General features: G+C 41.6%; 1 protein-coding gene across 1 annotated transcript; it reads left to right on the plus strand.

Annotated features, from left to right (window-relative positions):
• The first annotated feature begins 354 nt into the window (after positions 1–354).
• Positions 355–20,369, plus strand: cenpf (centromere protein F). The gene is made up of 38 exons (XM_008286752.1): positions 355–390; positions 1,182–1,357; positions 1,558–1,683; positions 1,962–2,032; positions 2,219–2,355; positions 2,731–2,822; positions 2,916–3,189; positions 3,360–3,562; positions 3,697–3,822; positions 3,919–4,047; positions 4,394–4,516; positions 4,621–4,756; positions 4,858–4,987; positions 5,110–5,389; positions 5,960–6,166; positions 6,541–6,749; positions 6,986–7,115; positions 7,907–8,185; positions 8,347–8,934; positions 9,105–9,278; positions 9,516–10,420; positions 10,508–10,719; positions 10,819–10,957; positions 11,050–11,179; positions 11,499–11,610; positions 11,874–12,133; positions 12,235–12,343; positions 12,581–12,786; positions 13,007–13,225; positions 13,607–13,750; positions 14,009–14,198; positions 14,284–14,381; positions 14,470–14,511; positions 14,731–15,879; positions 16,155–16,284; positions 16,462–17,139; positions 17,928–18,049; positions 19,426–20,369. The coding sequence occupies exons 2-38, from the start codon at positions 1,196–1,198 to the stop codon at positions 19,618–19,620; spliced, it is 8,616 nt and encodes a 2,871-aa protein (XP_008284974.1). The 5' UTR covers positions 355–390; positions 1,182–1,195; the 3' UTR covers positions 19,621–20,369.
• The last annotated feature ends 605 nt before the right edge of the window (positions 20,370–20,974 follow it).

Consider the following 20,974-nt stretch of genomic DNA (forward strand, 5'->3'; position numbering starts at 1 on the left):
TTTTTTTTGCCACAATTCAAAGCAATGTTTAATTTAGCTAAATTATAATTTAGCAAATTTTTATTTATTCTTACTTTTTTCAGTTTCTTGTTGTTTGAGTGACTATTGTGATTTTTTCCTTTTGTTTAATGGAAGGGTGTGAATACATTTGAGGACAACGATACGTGACGTCCTGTGTGTCAGGAGTGTTTATGAGCTCACACCACATGGGGGCACTGTGGAGGCAGGAACAGGTATAAGCCAATCATGTGCGGTTTCTCACTGACGTAACACCAGCTAGCCAATGGGCGTCCAGCTGAGTGGCTGCGGCTTCCTCCGCTGCAGTTTGAATTTTCCAACAGAACAAACTCGGACAGTTCAGGAGCCTGGTTAAGAAGCGTCGCGCCCAAAGTAAGTGCAGCCAAACTTTGCCTTTATTCAAGTTAATTTTAGCACATGTGTCATTTCCAAACACTTGTTGTAACCTTCAACCTCAGACTGGCACATTTTGGATAAATTCAATGGCTAACTTTGCTAAAAGCGTGTTCAGCTCAGCGGAATTGTCGTTAAGTCTAACAAAAACGGTATGTAGTGGTTCTTGGTGTTCCACTTTAAGTTGAAGTTACTTTTATTCATACTTCACATGTGTGCTAGTTAGTTATTTATTAAAATGAATAGGAAATGGTTAATGCTGCAGGTTAATTATCGACTTTAGCAAACAACAGTACCCACGTAGCTAGCTAATCTGCGCTAACATCGCAGCAGTGCCGCATAATGGCCGAGCGGATGACCGATTAATTCAACTAACGGTAAACTCAACGTTTCCGTTAACGTTTGTTTACTTACAGCGTCTTCTTACAACCAAAGCTTGGCCGTAGTGCAATTAAAACCAGGCAAGGCATGTAAACAAACTTTGTTGATGTTGTCATTTCCCCCTAAACATTATTTATTTAACTTTACGTTCACCTATACGTTATACGTCAACATGATGGCATTGCACTGTAACAAAAAGAAAAGTCTAAATCACTTCAAGTATTTTAAAGCAACTTCCTTTGAGCTCAACCTGCGCATTGTGTTGTTCTTATCACATGGCAATACGTAGAGAACTCGGTGGTTACCCCAATGTTTCTTATTGTTGATCTGCATATTGTCATTGTGTTCACCTTCATGCTGTAAGGTCAATAAAATGTGTGTGTGTTCAGTCAGGTTATAAACCATGAGCTGGGCGGTGGAGGAGTGGAAGGATGGACTTCCAGGGAAAGCCCTGCAGAAGATCCAGGAGATGGAAGTCCAGCTGGACAAGCTGAAGAAGGAGAGGTCACAGAAGCAGTTTCAGCTGGACTCCTTAGAAGCTGCCCTGCAGAAACAGAAACAAAAGGTCAGCATTTATTAGGAATAATTGAATCAACTCAGAATTCTAATGTGTTTGGATAAATAGAACTCCATTAAGTCCCTTTGGAAACTTGCTGCTGCCTGAACAAATGATGGAAATTCCACGAGGAGAAAATACATATGTGCACAAAATATTTCAAGTATCCTACAGACATGACTCTGTTAATCAAATGTTTCCTTCTCCAGGTGGACAGTGAACGGTCAGAGATCTCTTCTTTGAAAAGAGAAAACCAGTCTTTAGTAGAGTCATGTGACTCCGTGGAGAAAGCTCGCCAAAAGGCCTCTCATGACCTCGGAGTCAAAGAGCAGCAGGTTAGTGTCTGATGTGAGAGAAATAAACATATCTTGCTGCTTCAAGCCCATTGACTGAAATGTACTGGAAAAAGAAAAATACCATATTTTCTATCTATAAAAAAAAAAAGTATCTGTCTGTGTACAGCTTTTACACCTAAAGAACTTATTCTCATCTACACAATCACATGCTATGATGACATGTACAAATGTAAATGGGGTCAAGTGTACACATATCTGGAATTAACATGAAATTCAAACTTATTGCCATTCTAACTAAGTCCTCTTTCTGGACGTAGGTGAGCTACCTGGAGGGTCAGCTTAACTCCTGCAGGAAGACCATAGAGCGACTGGAGCAGGAGCTTAAGAAGTGAGTTCAGTTGTGTGTATGGAAAAGAGTGGGTGCACTTATAAATCAGCTTCAGTGATTTATTACTATGTTAAGTGATGCTTAGTGTTTGACTTAATGATGACTAGAATTAGAGATTTTAAGTCCTAAATCTTGAATGACGGGTGATGCATGTTTGTTTGTTTGTTTTTTTGTTTGTCTGTCAAGGTACAAAAATGAACTAGATCGTTCTCAGCCTGCCGGCTCAGCCTCCTTATCGTCCTCCTCAGTTGACCTGCAGCCCTACACAACTCCACAGAAGAGTTTTGCTACTCCAGCACCCGTCCAAGCCTACAGACAGCAGGGTAATTGTTTGTGCATTAAATCATAGTTAGTTTTGTGTGTGCATATTTAAGAAAATATTATAGTCAGTGTGCGGATCGGGAAGTCTGGGCGGCTCTGCTCAGGCTGCTGCCTCCGCGACCCGACCCCGGATAAGCGGGAGAAGATGGATGGATGGATGGATGTATTATAGTCAAAATGTATTGGTCCCATATATTTCATTTTGTTTTACCCATATTGTTGGTGTACAGTTGTGTGCTTATATGTCATGGTGCTGTTTACATACGTCAGTGAGATTGTTGTCAACTGCATTTGCTTCTGTTCTACTTAACAGCCAGTGTTGTCTCAGTGAAGTTTTTATTGTACCCAGACATGTAATTTGTGCATATGTTTTATAGATAATAGACTTGAGGAGCTTCAGGAGAAATACAACCAGGAGGTAGAAGAAAGAAAAAGACTGGAGACAGAACTGAAAGTCTTGCAGGTCAAAGTAAGTACATTATTTATATATACATACATATTTTAAATGCATTATTGTGTGTGTTTGTTTCTCAGTGGTTTTACCTTGTCTCTTCTCTTTTAGCTGCTGAGTCAGTCATCAGTCAGTGTAAGCCACAAGGACATTGCTGCCCGCCAGGCTGGGTCCTCCATATTCCCATGGCAACAGCAGGATCAGGCCCACAGTCGACAATCTCAGGGTGCATTGGAGACGCCTTTGAAGAGGCGAGGGGCATCCCTGTGGGACGCCCACGAAGAGACACCAATCAAGCCCAACCAGCGGATGAGCTGCTCCATACCAGTGCAGAGTCCCAGTGGATCCTCCCAACAGATGGAGCAGCTAAAGACTCTCAATCAAGGTGGATTGTTATTATTTTTTTTTGTAATTAATATGATAGACAGTCTTAGCATTTATTAGTGAAATATTATGTAAAGTTCCTGAAATGTGTTTAGTTTTGTTCATGCTAACTGTTAGACATCCAGCATGTATAAAGCAACAGGGTTTAACATTTTTCTCTTACTTCATCAGAGCTGCGTGGTCGTGTGTCAGAGCTGGAGAGGAATCTGTCTAATCAGGAGAAGGAAATTCGTAACCAGGCTTCCAAACTGCAAGAACTACAAACTCAACTGAATCAGGCCCGCAAAGACCTTAGTGAACGGGACAGAGACCTGGCCAAGACTAAACATGAGCTGAGTCAGGCCACAGACAGACACCAGCAGGTTGAAGCCAAGGTAGGAATTTATTTAAATTTCTTTTAAATATCTGCTTGGATGCGTATTTCACAGGAGAAAAGATGGTTAAAAGGTTAAGGAAACCTGTCAGTGGCTGGCAAGATGACTAAGATGTTGTTCTGGGTTGTTGTCAGTGTTCTTCAGTTGAGCAGAAGCTTAAACAAGTCACAGAGGAGATGAGCTGTCAGAGGCACAACGCTGAAAGCTGCAAACGAGCCCTGGAGCAGAAACTCAAGGACCAAGAGAGAGACAGTCAGAAGGTGCAACCGTGTGGAGTCATATGATCATTAGGCTTCTAATGTTTTTAGGTTTCATTAAATATTAAAAATATTAATGCAAATGTTTTGTTTGTGTAGGAACTTGCCCAGCTGCAGAGTTCACATCAGGCTTTGGATCAGCAGCTGAACCAGACCAGAACCAAGCTGACACAAGAGATACAACAGTCCAAAAAAGACAACAACGTCCTGCAGGCTGACATGGAGAAGGTAGCTTTGTAACATCACTACCTCTGCTCTTCCTCCTTCTGCTTTATTCTTTCTAGCTTCATGCAGGCATCAACTTGGGGGACAAGCCACTGAACCCTCAGCGTGTGAAGGCGCAAACCAGTTCTGTAAAGCAGTTTAAAATGCATAGAAATGTTGGAGGCTTTTACATTGCTTTCCACAGTTTCAAAGTTTCCCAATGTTATGCAGTTTACTGTCAAGAGCACGGCTACAACATCAACAATATCAGTTTACATACAGCATGTCAGCAGCTGGCATGTTAAAACAGAGTTTTATCCTACAAAATACACATTAAGGCATTTGTACTGTCACACCTGCTTCTGTCCAGATGTGCGTCCAGAAGGGTCAGGTGGAGAAAGAGATGGAGGAGCAGAAACAGAGACTGTTGCGTTCAGAGCAAAGCCTGCAGGCCAGCCAGACCAAAGAGCAGGATCTCCGCAAGAAGATGGAGGTGGGTTGCATTTTGATGAAAACGCATTTTCTGTAAGGGTGAGCTGACAATGAGCATGTCTGCTGATTTAACTTTGACTTGTATCCTCTTCCTCGTCCATCCAGGAGCTGCAGAAAGAGAAGAACAGCGTGACTGTCCAGTTAGACCAGTGTAACAGGCGCCTGACTCAACTGGAAGAAGAGAAGAAGAGCTCAGAACAGAGCTTCAAACGCACACAGGGACTGCTGGATGATCTCAAAGGTAAGTTAGTGATGGAAATGGCATTAGCACAGGTAGCAGTTATTTTAAAGAATTACCTGAGTTATCTTAGTGTTTAACTGATTTGTCTTTTGGGACTTTAGCAAAATCAGAAGGACAGGCAGAAGAGCTGAAGAGACTTCAGTCTAAACTGGAACAGCAGACGCAGGCTTCAGCTCGAGAGCTGGAAAACTTGAAGAAAACACTTTCTGATGCAGAGACCAAAAATGACAGGTTAAACATAATTTTGCTGTACGAAAACATGAGGTTACTCACACTTTAAGGGAGTAAAGAGGATATTCTATCTCTTACTGAATTTGCTTCTTAATCATTGTAAATATTTTGTTGCTCTGCAGATCTCAGAATGAACTCCAGAAACAGAAACAAGAGACAGAGAGGCTGAGCAACAGGTTGACAGTCCTGGAGAAGGAGAGTCAAGAGCTGAAATCCAATCTCACTGCGAGCCAGAATGAGTGCACGAAACTGAAACAAGACCATCAAGCTCTGCTGGAATGGAAGACAGAGAAGGAGACCTTAATTAATGAAACCGAAGCTGTGCAAAAGGAGCTCACTGACAAAATTAACGACTTGGAGAGTCGTCTCAGCTCTCTGAATGAAGCTAATGGTGAACTTCAGGTAAAGTGAAACCATTTCCATACAGTTTTATGCAATTGTTTGGATGCATTGTACTTTTTAAAATAGTTTTAAGTGAAAATAAGTAAATGTGACTAATTGAAAAGGTCTCAACGCGTCATTACCTGGTTAGACTTCAATCAAATCATAAGGACTCACAAGGCTTTGAATCTAAAAACCCTGACAGTACAAACACTATTTTTTAAATTATTGTTTGATTCTTAAAAAGCATCTGTAAATAGTAATTTCATGTATTCCTGTACATTCTAGGATGTGTTGTATAATACTGTTAATGATCATTAATTACACTTCAGATTAGAGATGCTGTAGGCTGATGCAAGAACGTTTGAAAATATATGTTGCTTTTTTCTGTTCTTTTTAACTTTTCAGAAATTTGTCAAAAGGCACTAAAATGAGAAATATATGAAATGAAAATGAAATGAAAAATACTTTATTCATCCCAGAAGGGAAATTCAAAAATATATATAATATCAGGATTTAAAACCAAATAACAATCATAGCCTTTAAGTAGACTCACCCTCACCCTGAATCTGTTTCCTTTCATCATTGCAGAAGAAGCTCACATGTGCAGAGGGAGAAAAGGCCAATCTCTCGTCTCACATTGATTCCTTGAAAGGAGAACTCCTCAACAAGAGCATGGAGTTGGAAGAGAAAGAGCATCAGTACAAAGAGCTTCAGTCTCAGTTCTCTGAGGCTGGACAGAAGCACACCAAAGACCTGGAGAATGTTGGCGTGCAGGTGGCTCAGCTTGAAGCACAGGTGACTTATCATGTTTATTTCCACAATAACACCTTGAATGGTCTCCAAGATAGTCTCTCATGAAAACGGAGTCTTAGTCTTGTGTGAGGCTCTATCATGTGTGACCAGTGATCCCTAAGAACATGTTTAAAATGTTGAAGATCTCGCATTTGATGTTTGATCTCGATTTTAAACTCAGTGTGTTGATAAATCACCTCTTCGCATCACTAAATTGCTTTGTCTTTATTTAGCTTGTTGTCTCACTAACAGCACAGAATGCCCGCAATTTTTTTTATTTTTTTATTTAAAACCGATCAGTAGGAATTGATTTCATTTATAATCAGCCCTTATTGAATTATCCTTATTGACTTAGCGCTCGTTTTTCATCTGAACAGGTCAAAGGTCTGGAGTTACAGCTGCAAAAGGAAATTTCTCGGGCAGAGTTTGCTGAAAGGACAAACACGGAGCTGCAGGAGGAGCACCAGGCAGCCTGCGACCTGGTGCGCTCTAAAGACCAGCTGGTAGAGTTGGGCCAGGCTGAGATCAGCCAGCTGAGGGAAAGTCTCACACAGGCCACTGCACAGCAGGAGGAGCAAAATGCCAGGTGGGAGCTGTTCACTCTGCAACAGTATTTTGTAGCCTTGCTTAAAATTCTACACTTTGAAGGATAATAAATATATCTACAATAAAATATCTAGGAATGCCCCAATATTTCCCAGTTTTTGTATGAGTTGGAATGAAGACACAGTGATCTTTATACTACAGATGTACAGGTGTGTGTCCCCAGTGTAGCTCACTTTTAAAATGTATTTCCTGTCTTTCATCTTTAATTTCTTGTAGACTGGCAGAGGAAAAGGCAGCCCTGCTAAAGCAGTGTGAGGAAAGTGTTTCAGCGAAGGTGGAGGAGACTGAACACATCAAGCTGCAGATGGAGGAGGTCCAGCAAGAGCTGCTGTTTACCAAAAACCAGGTCTGATTTAATGACGTTAAACTGCTGTGGAAGCTTTAGCACAGACTGCTCATGGTTCATTCTGCCTAACAGCTGAAGTCACTTTTTTTCTTGTTTATGTGATACGTTAATTTGTTAATCAGTTCTTAAAGCAAAAGTTTTCTATTAAATGGCATTGCAGAATGTTGAGCAATAGTAATTAATTAGATGAGAATTTTTTTTTCCTGAGAAATAAAATGTAAAAAAATCGTCTTGTAATAAATACAATATTTGTGAAGATGATAATGTTCAGTTGTTGCTGCTATGCCAGAAAGGAGTTGTATGACCGCTTAGATAGTGTTATTCTAGGCTTCTTGTTTTCAAGATGAAAGATATCCAAGTTATTAAAAACTATCACAATTAGGTTTTACTATCATATATTACTATTTATCTTTTTGTTTGGCACTTAGGTGAGTATTTTAACCTCTTTAGACCCAAGCTCTTGTTTGATATTAATTTTTATTTATCTTTGCCATTTGATCTGATCAAATAGCAAAGAGAATAAAAAAAATATAAAGAAAATCAAAATGTGTTTTAAAAATGAAAAGTAAAATATATATGAAAAACAACAATAAAATTATAAAAATAAATAACTACTGTGGTAATATAACCTAAAATGTGGACGCTACGTCTTAAGAGGTTAAACAAAAAGATTTTTGTAAAATGGTCGATTTGATGTATTGACCTCTTGTGGTTCATTACATAAATGTATGCTGTATATAATTTTTCTACCTTTTTTAAAGTCATCGTTTGATTTTCTGTTCATGTTTCAGATCAGTTCCATGGAGCAGTTCCTGAAGGTCCAGGAGCAACTGGGAGCTGAGCTGCAGAAGCAAATTAAGACGATGTCGGATGGGGAAGAAGAAATGAAAAAGATGTACGAGACGAAATCAGAAGAGCTGAAGCAGTTAGAAAAGGAACTGAAAGATCAGCGGAGCCAGACAGAAGAGACGGAGAAGCAGCTCAGAGAGGCTGAAGCTCAGATCCTGTCTGCGGAGAAACAAAAGGATGAGCTGCAAATTTTGGCTCAAGAAATAAAGAAGGAATCAGAGGTAAAATATTACAACTTTTGTATTGTTTAATTTATCTACATACTACTTACTTACTCTTTAAATCAGTAGTGTTTTGGTCATTTAGTTTATTAGTATGTGTTCTGTGTCTTGGATTTGCAACTATGACTCTTAGAAATAACAAACAAAAATGTGTTTTTCAGATCCTCCAGCGTGGTCAGACTGAGAAGATCAACACCCTGCTGGATCAGGTTTCTTCCTTAGAAGAAAAGATGGCAGCGAACAAAGATGCAGCAGAGAAGCTTGCTGTCTTGAAGAATGACCTCGATGTGGTAAATCAGTCTTATGCTGACCTTAAAATGACCCTAGAAGCTCTGGAGAAGAGTCACTCGTCCACAGAAGAAATCAAGTCTAACCTGGAGAACACCTTGGCCACGAAAACTGACCTGATCTCTGCTTTGGAAAAAGAGATTAAAGATCTGACGGAGAAGATGAGTAAAGAGTCAGAGAGCCGTGCTTTAGAAATTGAAAATCACGTCAATAAAGAGAAAAGCCTTAAAGAGCAGCTTGATGCAGCGAAGAAAACAATAAGTGCTGCCAAAGCCGAATCAAGTTCTCGTCGGGAGGAGATCAAGACCATGAAGACGACTCTGTCTGCTGCTTCACGTGGTTTGGAAGAAAGAGACAACACGATAAAGAGTCTGAAGCAGAAGCTGAATGAAGCAGAGGCAGAGCAGGCCAAAACCTCTGATCTCCTAAAGGAGAAGGTGGTTGCCATGAACAAAATCAAGGTGGGTTACTAATGTCTTCTTTGGTTTTATACGTTTTGGCCTTTGACATATCTGTTCTCTTCTTATACACAGAGTGAAAAGAGTTCTATGTTATGTTAATCTCACCATCTCAAAGGATCTTCCACTGAAGTGTGCTGAGTTGTTTTGTTTTTCTTTATCCATTTAATTAGGTGCAGCTAGAGATGCTGCAGATGGACCTGGAGGACAACGAGACAGCCATGAACTCTTTTGACAGTCAGACAGAGGAGCTAAAGGGAACTATAGAGTCACTGGAGGCTCAGCTTGCTCAGAACAAGTTCCAGATGTCGGACATGGAGGCCAGGCTGGAGGAAAGCAAAGCCCAGGTTCGGCCACTATCTTACACAAAAGTCTGCCACGCTCAAAACAACCACACATCTACGTAAAGTCTAAAACATCTCCTGGGTTTATTTAGTTGTTCTACCTGCTCATGCTGCTCTGTACCTTGACCTGCCCTCTGTCTCATTCCTTGTTTATAGCTATGTCTAGGGACAAAGTGAAAGAAAGCATCTTTAAAATAATTAAAGTGCTGTGTTGTCATTAATTAATGGCTCTATTTCCAGGTCTCTGTCTTGGAAACCCGCTTGGATGAGGTCCAATCCCAGAACTCTGTGCTGGAGACAAAGTATGTCACAGCAAAGGAGGAGTTATTTGAGAGGAGCTGTGAAGTAAGTCGTCTGGAAGAGGATGCTGTCAAACGAAACCAGCTGGAAGAGACGGTTGCCACATTAGAGTCTCAACTTAGTCAGATGACAGAAGAGAATGCCAACTTAGAGACAAGTCTCAGGCAGATAGCTCAGGACAAAGACAACAGTGTCAACCAGTTACTCCAAGAGAAAAACAACCTTGAGACTTCTTTGCAACAGTTAACGCATGACAAACAGCAAGTTGAAACTGAAAATATTCAAATATATGCAGAGAAGAAACAGCTGGAGGCCAGTTTAGAAGAGCTATCTGTGGAGAACAAACAACTGCAGACCAGCGTTCAGCAGTTAACTGAAGAAAAGCAGCAAATAGAGGCCAAGATCGATGAAATGACTGCTGAGAAACATGAGGCCGAGTTGGCCCTTAGTCAGGTCATTGAGGAGAAAGCCCAGCTTGATGTTACCCTGAATCTGATAAAGGAGGAAAGAAGTGAACTTGAGAATCAACTCTCCGCATTAACCTCTGAGAAAAGTGACTTGGTGATTAAATTAAATCAAGTAGTGGAGGAAAAGCTTCAGCTCGAATCTATTTACAATCAGTTGTCTGAAGACAACATCAAACTACAGTCTCGTGTCGATGAAGTAACTGAAGAGAAGCTTCAGTTACAAGGAAGCATAGAGAAGCATGAAAATGAGGTGGCTTCTCTTCGAGAGGAGAACGAGAGTATTCAGGGCTCCCTCCTGACCTCCGAACAAGAACGTCAGAGGCTGAAGGAGCAGCTTGAGATGAGGGATGAGAGGACTGAGGAGGACAACAAAGAGCGGTATGTCTGTTTTCCAAGTTTAGGTTTATATTAGCTGGTCTGGTTAATAGTAGCTGAAATGATAACAGCTTTAATGTTGTATCACAGGAACCAGCAGTTTGAGGCAGAACAGGCCGAGCTGCACCACAAGCTGGCGGTCTTACAGAAGGAGCTGACTGTGTTCAAGCATCAGTACGATTCACTGCTGGAACAGGTGGACCAACAGCACAGCCTCATACAGCAGCTCTCAGAATCACAGGGAACCCAGAACCCTGCAGAACAGATCAGCCACATGGAGACCGAGGAGACAGACAGCGGTGGTGAGTGTGGACTGAAGCTACAGTAAAGTTTTCATGAATTAGTGGATGTACTCTAAATGCATATAATTAATATTTAATTATCTGTAATGGTTTTCCCAGCTGAAGCTGCAGGACAGATTGATGTCGAGTCAGAAACTGAAACAAGCATCAGCACCAGTACAGAGTCTCTGCCAGTGGAGGAGCAGTGTGTGGCGTCTGAACTGAGTGAACCTTTTCACCAGTTTAATGAGACTTCCAGGTAGTATGAATTTTGTACTAAGCAAAAATATGCAGTTGCAATCTGCTTTGAGCTGAGTATCTAAAAAAATCTCTTCTCTTCTGGCCTGCTAGTGAGACTGAGCTGATCTGCAAGGTAGACACCACTGAGCAGGAGATTATCCAGGAAGTGGAGGAGGAGAGGGAGACAAGTGCAGCTGTTGTCGAGGAGATAAGGGAGGACGAGCAACATCTTCCTCAGCAGGTAAAAACAATTGTTAGTGTATTTTCTTTCAGTTATGATGCTGCCCTGCAGTTACCTGAAGAGCAGGAAAGCGTTATTGATTTGCAAATAATGTAGTCAGGTAGCTTATTATTATTTATAAACTTCTGTTGTAGTAATTTTCTATTCAAAAGCATTTAAAAAAAATATTGTTGATCATGTTCCAGAGTTTTAAATTCAGGCTGTATTTTAAATTCACAGTTATAAAATATGTTTAATTGAATGCATAAGCATTTTTATTTTATTTTATTTCGCTTTCATGATGGTGCTAGTCTTGATGTTTTCATCTTCTTTGTTACAGGCTTCTGAGGACAACTGTAGTCTCAGAGATGTTTCTGAAAATGAGCCTGAAATCTTTGACCTGTCTTCACAATCTTCACCCCTGACTGAGATGAGAGAGTCAAAATCCTCTGGTGAGTGATCAAATGGTGCCTCTAAAAGTATGTTTCTCCTTGGGCATGTATACTGAACCACTCTGAGCTCATATTTTAGTTTTAGATTTCAACATTTTTATCACTATACTTACAAAGAAATGACAACTTTGTAGAGAGATACTATTTATTTATTTGTTTTTACATTGTAGACTTAAGGATTACACTTGGTTGGCTAATTCAAGCATCACATTCGAATGCATTCTGCTTCAGTCAAGTTATTTAAACACACATCTCTCTATCAGTTACAGAGTCATCCCAGGTACATGATGATTTCAACCATTACAAGGAGATGATCTCAAAGCAGGAAAATGAACTTGAGACCCTGCGCTCAGAGTTCAACCTACTGAGCTCTGACCTGGAACTGAGAAAAGAGTTGAACTCTGAACTGCAAGTTCAAGTTCAAAATCTGGAGAAGAAAGTTCAGGCTGCAGAGGAGGAGGCACGTGGTGCAACATGTCAGCTGAAAAATGCTCTGGAGGCAAAGAAAGGCCTTGCTGACGAGGTAGGAGGAGGACATGGCAGAATGCCAGACACCATTTTAGTGCCAGTGTAATGATGCAATTATTAATGCTGTTTATGTCAATGCTCTGTGCTTATATTTAGTTGACCCAGCTGTCGGAGGGGAATGAGACATTAACTCTGCAGCTGCAAACAGCTAAATGTCAGCTGACTGATGTTATGGAGATGCTGGAAGGACTTGAGATGGCTAAAGGTATCTGTTTTTAATTCAATATTTTCCTTTAACCCTCTGGGGATATCGGGGACATTTTTGTCCTCTAATATCCTCAAAGGGTAGTAAATTAAAGCATCCCCAGAGGGTTAAGCATCTAAGAATGAATCAGAGATCACAGATTTTAAACCTCAGTCTGAAACAAGCTGTTAAACGCTTGGTAAATATAGTCAAAGGTTGTACTTTTATATTGATAAAATATTTTACTTGGTTTGTTAGGTGGATGGGACGAGAAGTTTCTCCAGCAGGAAAGTGAGCTGAAGAGGGTTCGCTCTGAGAAAGCCAACCTGGAGCAGCACATCCTGGGAATGGAATCAGAGCTGGAGACCATGCAGGGGGAGAGGACCAGACTGAGGGATGAAATGGAGACCCAGAAGAAGACTGGTTCAGGCATGGAGCAACAGATAGAAACACTAATGACAGAGGTGAGTACTCTGTTAAAAGCCTGTGAAGTAAAACGGTAAAATATTGTATGTGTAAAGGCAAAGTTAATGTATTGGGGAAGAAAAAGTATTGAAAGCAATACTCAGGCTCAAGTCTTTCAGTTTTCATCTGTGCAAAAACTAACTTGGCAAGAACCTGTTGAACATGTTTCGTTTTGTAAGCTTGTTGATCACAGAAACCATTCTAAATCTAATTTTCCAGACCACCCAGCTGAGATCTGAACTTGTGTCGTGCTCTGAGGAGCGAGACGAGTTAAGCCAGTCTTTGGGCCAGTGGAGAGAGAAAGTTCATAGTCTGGAGAAGACTAACGGTGACACCAGAAACCTAATTTCCATCCTGGAGGACGACATCAGAGCTGGAAGGAAGGAGTACGAAGCCGTGCAAAGCAACATGGAGAAACTGAAGACAGAGAGGCAACAGGTACAAGTTTCACTTCAGTCTGAGACGGGGTTACGTGTCGGATCTGGTTTTCAGTTCAGAGTGCAGCAACATGAATGGTGACAGAAATGTGGTTTTGGTCTGTGAGATAAATACCTGAGTAATAGCATTAGTTTCACATAGTACCAACATGATCAGCTTTTCTTTCATTTAAAAGCATCAAAACACCTGAAATATAACGGGGCAGGTGCATGAAGTGAACAAAACCTAAGATGTGTCTTTCTGAGGCCTGGTTTGTACTGTGTCTATATATCTATTCTAGATACTAGGTGAGTTTAATGTCATCTGTTTATGCTGTTTACTGGTTCTTCATGTTGAGAGTTTTCCTCAACTAAAAGTTAATTCCATTTCTCTCATATAAAGCTTATGGAGCAGGTTAAGGTCCTGGAGCAGGCAGTCTCTCAACAGTGTGGAGAAAGAGAGGAGCTTATTGGCCATCTTAACCAGATAAAAGAAGACCACACCTCCGCTAATCAAAACACTGAGTCCATGGTCGGCAAGATACAGGTGAGGAGGAAGTATGACATTCAGCAGGTTGTTGTATGTTTAAGTTTGGTGTCTGCAGAGATGCTGTTTTTTCAATGCTTTTGTGTTTCTCTGTCTCATTGTCGTACATTTTCACATTTTTTCTCATGATTTTAGAATAGCAGCAGAGAATCATTCAGAAAGTTTAGTTTTCAAGAAGAGTGAAGCTGAAAATTTCACCCAAATATCTGTCAAATCTGAACTGTTTAAAATTATACTTTCCTACTTTTTTCCCTTTAGGCTTTGGAAGGAGAAGTTTGTCGCCTTTCACAGTCTCTCGAGTCCTCTCTGCTAGAAAAAGGAGAGATTGCCTCTCGCCTGAACTCCACACAAGATGAGGTTCGGCAGATGAGAACTGGTATTGAAAAGCTCCAGGTTCGCATTGAGTCAGATGAGAGGAAGAAAAAGAAGATGGGAGAACTGCTCAAAGGTAACCCTTAACACCAGTGGAAATGACATAACCTCTTGAGTTTTGTGAGGTGTTGATCTAAATGTGACTGTGTGTGTCTCTGTAGCTGCCCAGAGAAAGTCTGACTCACTGCAAGATCGCATTGACGCCCTGGAGCGAGAAAAAGAGGATGTAGAGCAAAGTCTGGAGGATGCTGTTCTACAGGTATCCTGGCACAAACATTCAGTCAAAAAATAACCGCTGCATCTTTCTTACACTGAATTACAACTAAATTTGATTTTCTCTTCCACAGGCTGAAACAGCCAAAGATGAGCTCGAGGAGGAAAGGAGAAAGGTACCTTAAGACTAATCAGATTGACTATTGCTGTGTCTCGGATGCTTTTTTTCTAAAAGTAAAACATGACATTTGTTGTAAACCAAGCAAAATATTAATCAAACTTTATCTCCCTTTCTCTCATGCTTATTCTTTCCTTTCCACCTTTATTTTCTCCCCCATCCTTGGCTCGTCTCTCTGCTGCTGCCTTTCCACATTCCTCTACATCCGGATCCTCAGGTAGAGGAAGAAAAGAAAGAGCTTAGTGAGAAACTATCAGAGCTCTCTGCCACACTGGACAACCTGAGATCTGAGAAAGAACACATGGAGAGAGAGCTGGAAACAAAAAACAGAGAGATAGAGGAGTTAAAAGCAGCTAAAGAGGAGCTGGAGAGAGGATTGGAGAAGGCAGAGGTAGACCGAAGAGAGGAGGAGGAAAAACAGAAATACATGGTCGAAGAGCTGGAGAAAGGGATGAGAGAGGAAACAGAGAGACAAATAAAACGAGTCGATGACCTCCAAGCACAGCTGGAAGCCTCTCGGCAAAGAGAGACTTTGCTTGAACAAAAGCTTGCTGAAAAAGAAGAGGAGAAAGACAGGATGCAGTCTCTGTTAGTAGAGTTGGAGAAGGAGAAACAACATCTGCTGAGTTCTCTGCAGGAGTTGCAGACAGAGGCAGGGAGGCTTCAATCTCAGGGAGAGGAGTGGGAGAAGGAAAGAAACAATCTGAGCACTCATATTGCGGCACTGGAAGAGGAAATTCAGGAGCTTAAAACACTCATAAAAGCTAAAGAGGAAGAGAGAGATGTTTTGGAAAAGGAGAGGGAGAATGAGGCTGATCAGAGACAAGCCTCAGTACAGTCAATCTCATCTCTTATGGCAGAGAAAGAACAGATAGAAAGAGAAAACAAACAGCTGATGGAGGAAAAAGAGAAACTGCACTCCACCCTGTTATCATTACAGCAAGAGGGAGATAACCTTCGCTGCACTCTGGCATCTGTAGAGGAGGAGAAAGAAAGACTAGATCAGGAGAGAAGTGTGTTGGCAGATGAGAAAGAAAAGCTTCAGTCAGGCCTCTCCTTGATAGAAAAGGAGAAACATGAGTTACAACAAAATCTTTCTTCATCAAAGCAAGAGAAGGAGATAATAGAGGAGGAGAGACAGAAGTTGGAGGCTGAAAAACAACACCTGCAATCTTCCCTTTCTTTGATCGAAGAAGAGAAAAAGCAGCTGACTTCAGCTGTTTCCTCACTGGAACAAGAAAAACAACAAGCAGAGGAGGAGAAAGAGAAGCTCAAAGCAGAACAAGAGAGTCTTCAGACAACAGTCGCCTCCACTGAGAAGGAATTGGAAACAAACAAACTGTCCGTCTCACAGCTCAACGAACAGGTATATGAGCATACAGACTCACACCTGTTTAGAAATGGAAGAAACAAACAGCCAGTTCCAGCTTCCACACAATAAACCTGTCTATCCAGACAGGCTCCAGCCACCTGGCATATGAAACATTACAATCTAAAATGTTTACCTTTATATGAAAAGAGACTTAGAAAATACGAGAACTGTGGACTGTTCTTTGTATGATGATAGGTGGTAAGCTACTGATGATCCATATGAAACTGTTCTCTCTTTTAATTCCACTTCACTCTGTCTGTCCCCTCCAGGTATCTGAGTTGACGTCTCGTGCTGCTCGTCTGTCTAAAGAGAGAGACTCTGCCCTGAGCAAGATGAGTCTTTGGATGAAGTCCTGCAAACAGCTGGAGCAGGAGAAGCAAATGATGTTAAACAGCTCAGGTGTGCACGCAAGTAATCGTTGTAAAATCCAGTTTCCAAGTGAAATTTGCAGTTTGTTTCTTGTGAAGGAATTCACAAGAAGGAAGGCACCATATTTAAATTTTTTTCAGAGATTTCCCTTTTCTCCAGAAAGTCCAGTTGAATCATCTTTTGACTTGGGCCACATTTATGTTTCAGGAGGAAAGGGTAGTGAGGAGGTCCAGGCTGAAGTGACCCAGCTGAGGATGGAGGCAGAGGAGAGAAAGAAAGACGCAGAAGACCTGAAGAAAGCCCTGGAGAAGAAGACGACAGAGGCTGAAGAAAGACTGATGGAGTCACAAGAGAACAACAAGGAGCTGAAGGACCTTAAGGCCGCCCTCGATGGACAGAAGAAGGAAATGGAGGAGAAGGAGAGGAAACTGGAGGAAATAAAGAGCGAGCTGGATGAACTGAACAACCTTCTGGAGGAGAAAAGTAAAGAGGCTGATGACAGCATGGATAAATACTGCAGCCTGATGGTTCAAGTCCACAAACTGGAGGAGACCAATGACGCACTGAACACACGACTGGAACAGATTACTGCTGGTCAGCGTACTGATGAAGCCAACAGCCTCTCCAGCAGCACCGACAGCCGCCGGCGCTCAGGAAGGAAGTCCTCCCCCAACAACACAGAGAACGTGGCTCCTCAGAGGTCTCCTCAGGGCTCCTCAGGGAAACGAGGTCACCGTGACATCAGTGACAAAGACAGCGCCCAGGAGGCCCTGCACAACCTGACAAAGAAGATCAAAGCTAACGCCATGACGACACCCAAACCAAAAGCTGAACAGGACGATGAAGAGTTCAGGCCAGAGGGGCTTCCTGAGCTGGTACAGAAAGGTGAGTGTTGAGTGATATCCCAACGTAACACTATCACAGGTTCACCAACATCTGGAACACATGCAGGTTGGTTTCTAGTGTGATTTTTACTTCTATCAGCTTAACTAGCTTTGAACGGAGGTGTAGAGAACATGTTAATACTTACAAGAAATGAATCAATAGCAGGCTATACTTTACTACAGTATGACTCCAGACGCCACAGCTCTCTCTTTAGATTTTAACTAGCCTTGTATAACCAGCCCAGAATGATCTGGCTGCACCTCATTATCATTCTTGTTTAGGGACAAAATGTTCTGGCTTGTTTGTCATTCTTTGAACCAATCACACACCATCATATTGGACGGTGCTAAGCAAAGGATGCAGCAACAGTGCCCCCTCAAAACAGGGACGGGAATTGTTTTGGTGAAACTTCAGCACACAGGGATGTGAGCATTGTCACTAAAATAACAACTTTACTGAGAAAAACTAGCAGGGCTGCTGCACAATCCAAATCTTTGGCAAAGCCTGAAATTGTAGGAGTGGCCAGTTGCTGCCTGGAAGTTGTTTTTGTTTCCTGAACAGGAATAAAAAAAATCAACACTTTAATTACGAAAGACGAGCAGAAAGCCAGTGGCAGGTTTATGAGCTTGAGACATGGATGGGTGTGTAACATGAGCTGGCTAAGCTCAGGTGCAAATGTGCAAAACTAATAACTGACTAGGTGGGATAGTAGTTCATGAACAAAGCACCAGATCTTTATTTGTAAGTTTCATTCTCTGTAAGAAAAAACGTCATGCTTTGTCCCTCAGGGTTTGCTGATATTCCCCTGGGGGAGGCCAGTCCATTCATCATGAGAAGAACCACAGCAAAGCGCTGCAGTCCCCGGCTGGCTGCCAGACAGACTCCTCTCACATCTGCACCTGATGGCAAGGTGAGCAACACAGCATCTCCTGCTTTCTTCTACACAGTACAGAACTCTGCTTGAGAAGCTTTTCCCCAAAAGCCAGTTCAAAAAAAAAAAAAAAACAAAACAAAAAAACTCTACAGACACATTGTTTTGTACTCTCTCTTGTGAAGGAAAAATTGCTTTCCTGTCTTGGAGTTAAGCTTCTACAGACGGTGCTGAACTTTTCCCCTTAGCTCCTCTGATTGAACCCCTCATGTAAAAGCAGTACTTGTACTAATCTGCAAATCTTCTATAGATTCTTGATCTCATGTAGATCTATTGTAGGAGGAAAGGCAAGCACTCTCTGTACCTCTCAAGGCCAGATTACACCTAGATGTGGTTCCTGCCAAAGGACGTTATAGGACCGAATTGTGAGAGAAATCCTCAGAATTGATGCTGGCAGTACTGCTGTTCTGTTAGTGTCACGTCTCCTGATCAGTAAACCTCATTTCAACCTAAATCACCTGAGTATCCGGTGTGTCTCTCTGTGTCGGGCTCCTCATCCTACATCAACCTCTTCCAGAATTCCACAACATCTCTCGATGTGTTGTAAACAGTGAAGTCTGGTTCTTAGCGCAGAGCAGAAAAAGGAGTGAGCAGATCTAAATGAGCTGCCAGTGTTTCTGTAGCAGTGATGTCTGGCACGTCCGTCTGCCACACTCCCTTCTCACATTCCTTATCTGTGCACCGACTGTTGGTGTTACAACTGGTATTAGTCACCATGTATTCAGAATGTTTTAGATATTTATGCATTGGGAGAAGCAGTGCTGTTCCGCATTTCTCAGAAGTCAGATTTTTTTAATTAGATTTTTATTTTGAGTTTTATCAGCTGCTCAAAGTTGTCACCAGAACTACTACTTCTAAAGGGACATTATTAGTAGTATTGCTAAGCAACAGACAAAAGGTCTTAACTTATTGAAATAGAAAGCGGACCCTGTGTCTTTGAGGTCACCTGAAGGACGTCCAGCAGCTTTTTCAGGTGGCTGAACAGAGACTTTATGAGTAGGAGAATCAATAACTTCCGCCAACCATCACGGTCGACATGTATGTAATAGTTTAGATTGCCCGGCCCCTAATGTGTCCACAGGCTATCCGGACCCCCTCCCACCGCTGGGTCACTCCAGGTCAGTGAAGCAGTGATGGGTTTAGAGGATGTAGAGGTTTCAGGTCATAGAGGTAAAGAGGAAAGAATGTTCCCTGTCTGACTAAACCTCAGCTGTACGGCTGCCTGTCTTTACAAGTGTCGGCTTTAAGAACGTTACATCGTTAATTTACGACTTTATTGACAATTGTCCCCCCACACTTTGCTGTGTTTTCCTCACTTGTTCTCTCTCATCTATTAGCTTGTTCTCTCTTCACAGGTTTTGGGGCCCATTTCTCTCCAGAGTCCCTCCACTGGTCCGCCAACAGACGGCTCCAGCAAGAAGCGTCTTTCCCCGAGTGGCGGGGAGAAACCTGGACACCGTTCACGGAGTCTACTGAGGACACCAGAGCAGAAAGAGAAACAACTTGTCGGACAGCAAACACAACAAGGAGACAACTGTCAAGTCCAGTAGATCAATTTACACACTCAGTCTTGCACATACAAATGTACACAAGCACACCGTAGATATTAACAGATATTAACACTCCATGTTTAAAAAAAAAAGAAAAAGAAAAAGACATTTATTTGAAAACTAAAATCCCACCTGATAGTCTTCAACACTTAGAATGCACCTTTTCTTTGTGAGGCTGTGCGTCATTTCTGGGTAAGCCACTTTCCTCGAGGACTTGAAAAGCCTCTACCTGTTCTCATTGTGGGTTGATAGTCATGACAACATAAATCAGTAAGCCAGTAATGTGCTGAGGCAGGTTAAAGAGGAGTGGGTTGCTGTCCGAGTGCTGATCTTCTCCGTAGCACTGTTTTTAATCCAACATTTTCATGCCTCTGAATGTAAACCAGCCGTATGTGTTCACTCGTCTGTCTCATCTTCACCACTTTGTATTTTTGTCATCAGTTTCTTTGTGTCGTTGCCACTGACTTCCTGGACTTTATTTTCTTTTGTACTTTCCCTGTGCTGGTTTGTGTGTTAGTAATATCTACGTAGTGGCGCCTCCCTACGCTTCCCCCACCTGTTAGGCCTGTAACATATCACCTGAATACTAATGGCAGCTAAGACTTTCTGCTCAGTTTTTATATTTTCTAGATGTTTTGATAGGATGTTTCTGTTGTTATTTAGGCATCGATCAATGTTTGTGATCACTGTAAATAGTAAATGATGCATAACAGCTTTTTTAGTAAACCTTTTTTTATCTGCTTCTTACATTTGTGATCTCTGTCTTGTCTTTCTTGTTATTTGACCTTTAAAAAGTTCCAGAAAGTACGATCAGCAGAGGTTGTATTTACATTCTGCCGCCACACGGTGGAGAACCTGAGCTGCGTGTAGGGAAGGCGTTTGGCTTTGTCGTTGGCAGTTTCACGCTTCAGACACAGTAACTTTAATCCGTCAGTGGAAAGAATGAACTATCTGCCGTGACTATTTTATTCCATTCTTAAGGCCACGTAAACTAGAAAACTGTTGCAAAGTGAAAAGCATTCATTTAGCTCAGGCAAATGTGTAGGCAGCTTTTTAATAATGCAGAACTTGATTCATACGCAAACTTCAAAGCACACATAATTAGAATTTGCTCATAAAGGACACAAGCAAGTAATGTTCAATTTTGCAGGAGACAATGAGGGAACAAACTCATTTCCTTTTGATGGAGCGTGTAGCCGTATGGTGATTCTGTTTCTGGCTTTATTAGGTTGTGTGGTATTAAAGCGGCTTGGTTTTGGTATCAGTCACTGCTGTAAGTAATATTCACATAATGGACTAAGAGTGGTCCTCAGCTTTAGACATTTCAATCACTGAAAATGACCCTTGTTTGCAT

Source organism: Stegastes partitus, unplaced genomic scaffold (assembly GCF_000690725.1).
Source record: "Stegastes partitus isolate 25-593 unplaced genomic scaffold, Stegastes_partitus-1.0.2 Scaffold467, whole genome shotgun sequence".
In the NCBI taxonomy this organism is placed as follows: domain Eukaryota; kingdom Metazoa; phylum Chordata; class Actinopteri; family Pomacentridae; genus Stegastes; species Stegastes partitus.

Excerpts from the sequence above, each read along its gene's own strand:
- cenpf (XM_008286752.1), top strand. The coding sequence starts at position 1,196 with ATGAGCTGGGCGGTGGAGGAGTGGAAGGATGGACTTCCAGGGAAAGCC. Across the intron at positions 14,382-14,469 it reads TGGAGGATGCTGTTCTACAG|GCTGAAACAGCCAAAGATGA; the intron begins GTATCCTGGCAC and ends TCTCTTCCACAG. Across the intron at positions 16,285-16,461 it reads AATGATGTTAAACAGCTCAG|GAGGAAAGGGTAGTGAGGAG; the intron begins GTGTGCACGCAA and ends TTTATGTTTCAG.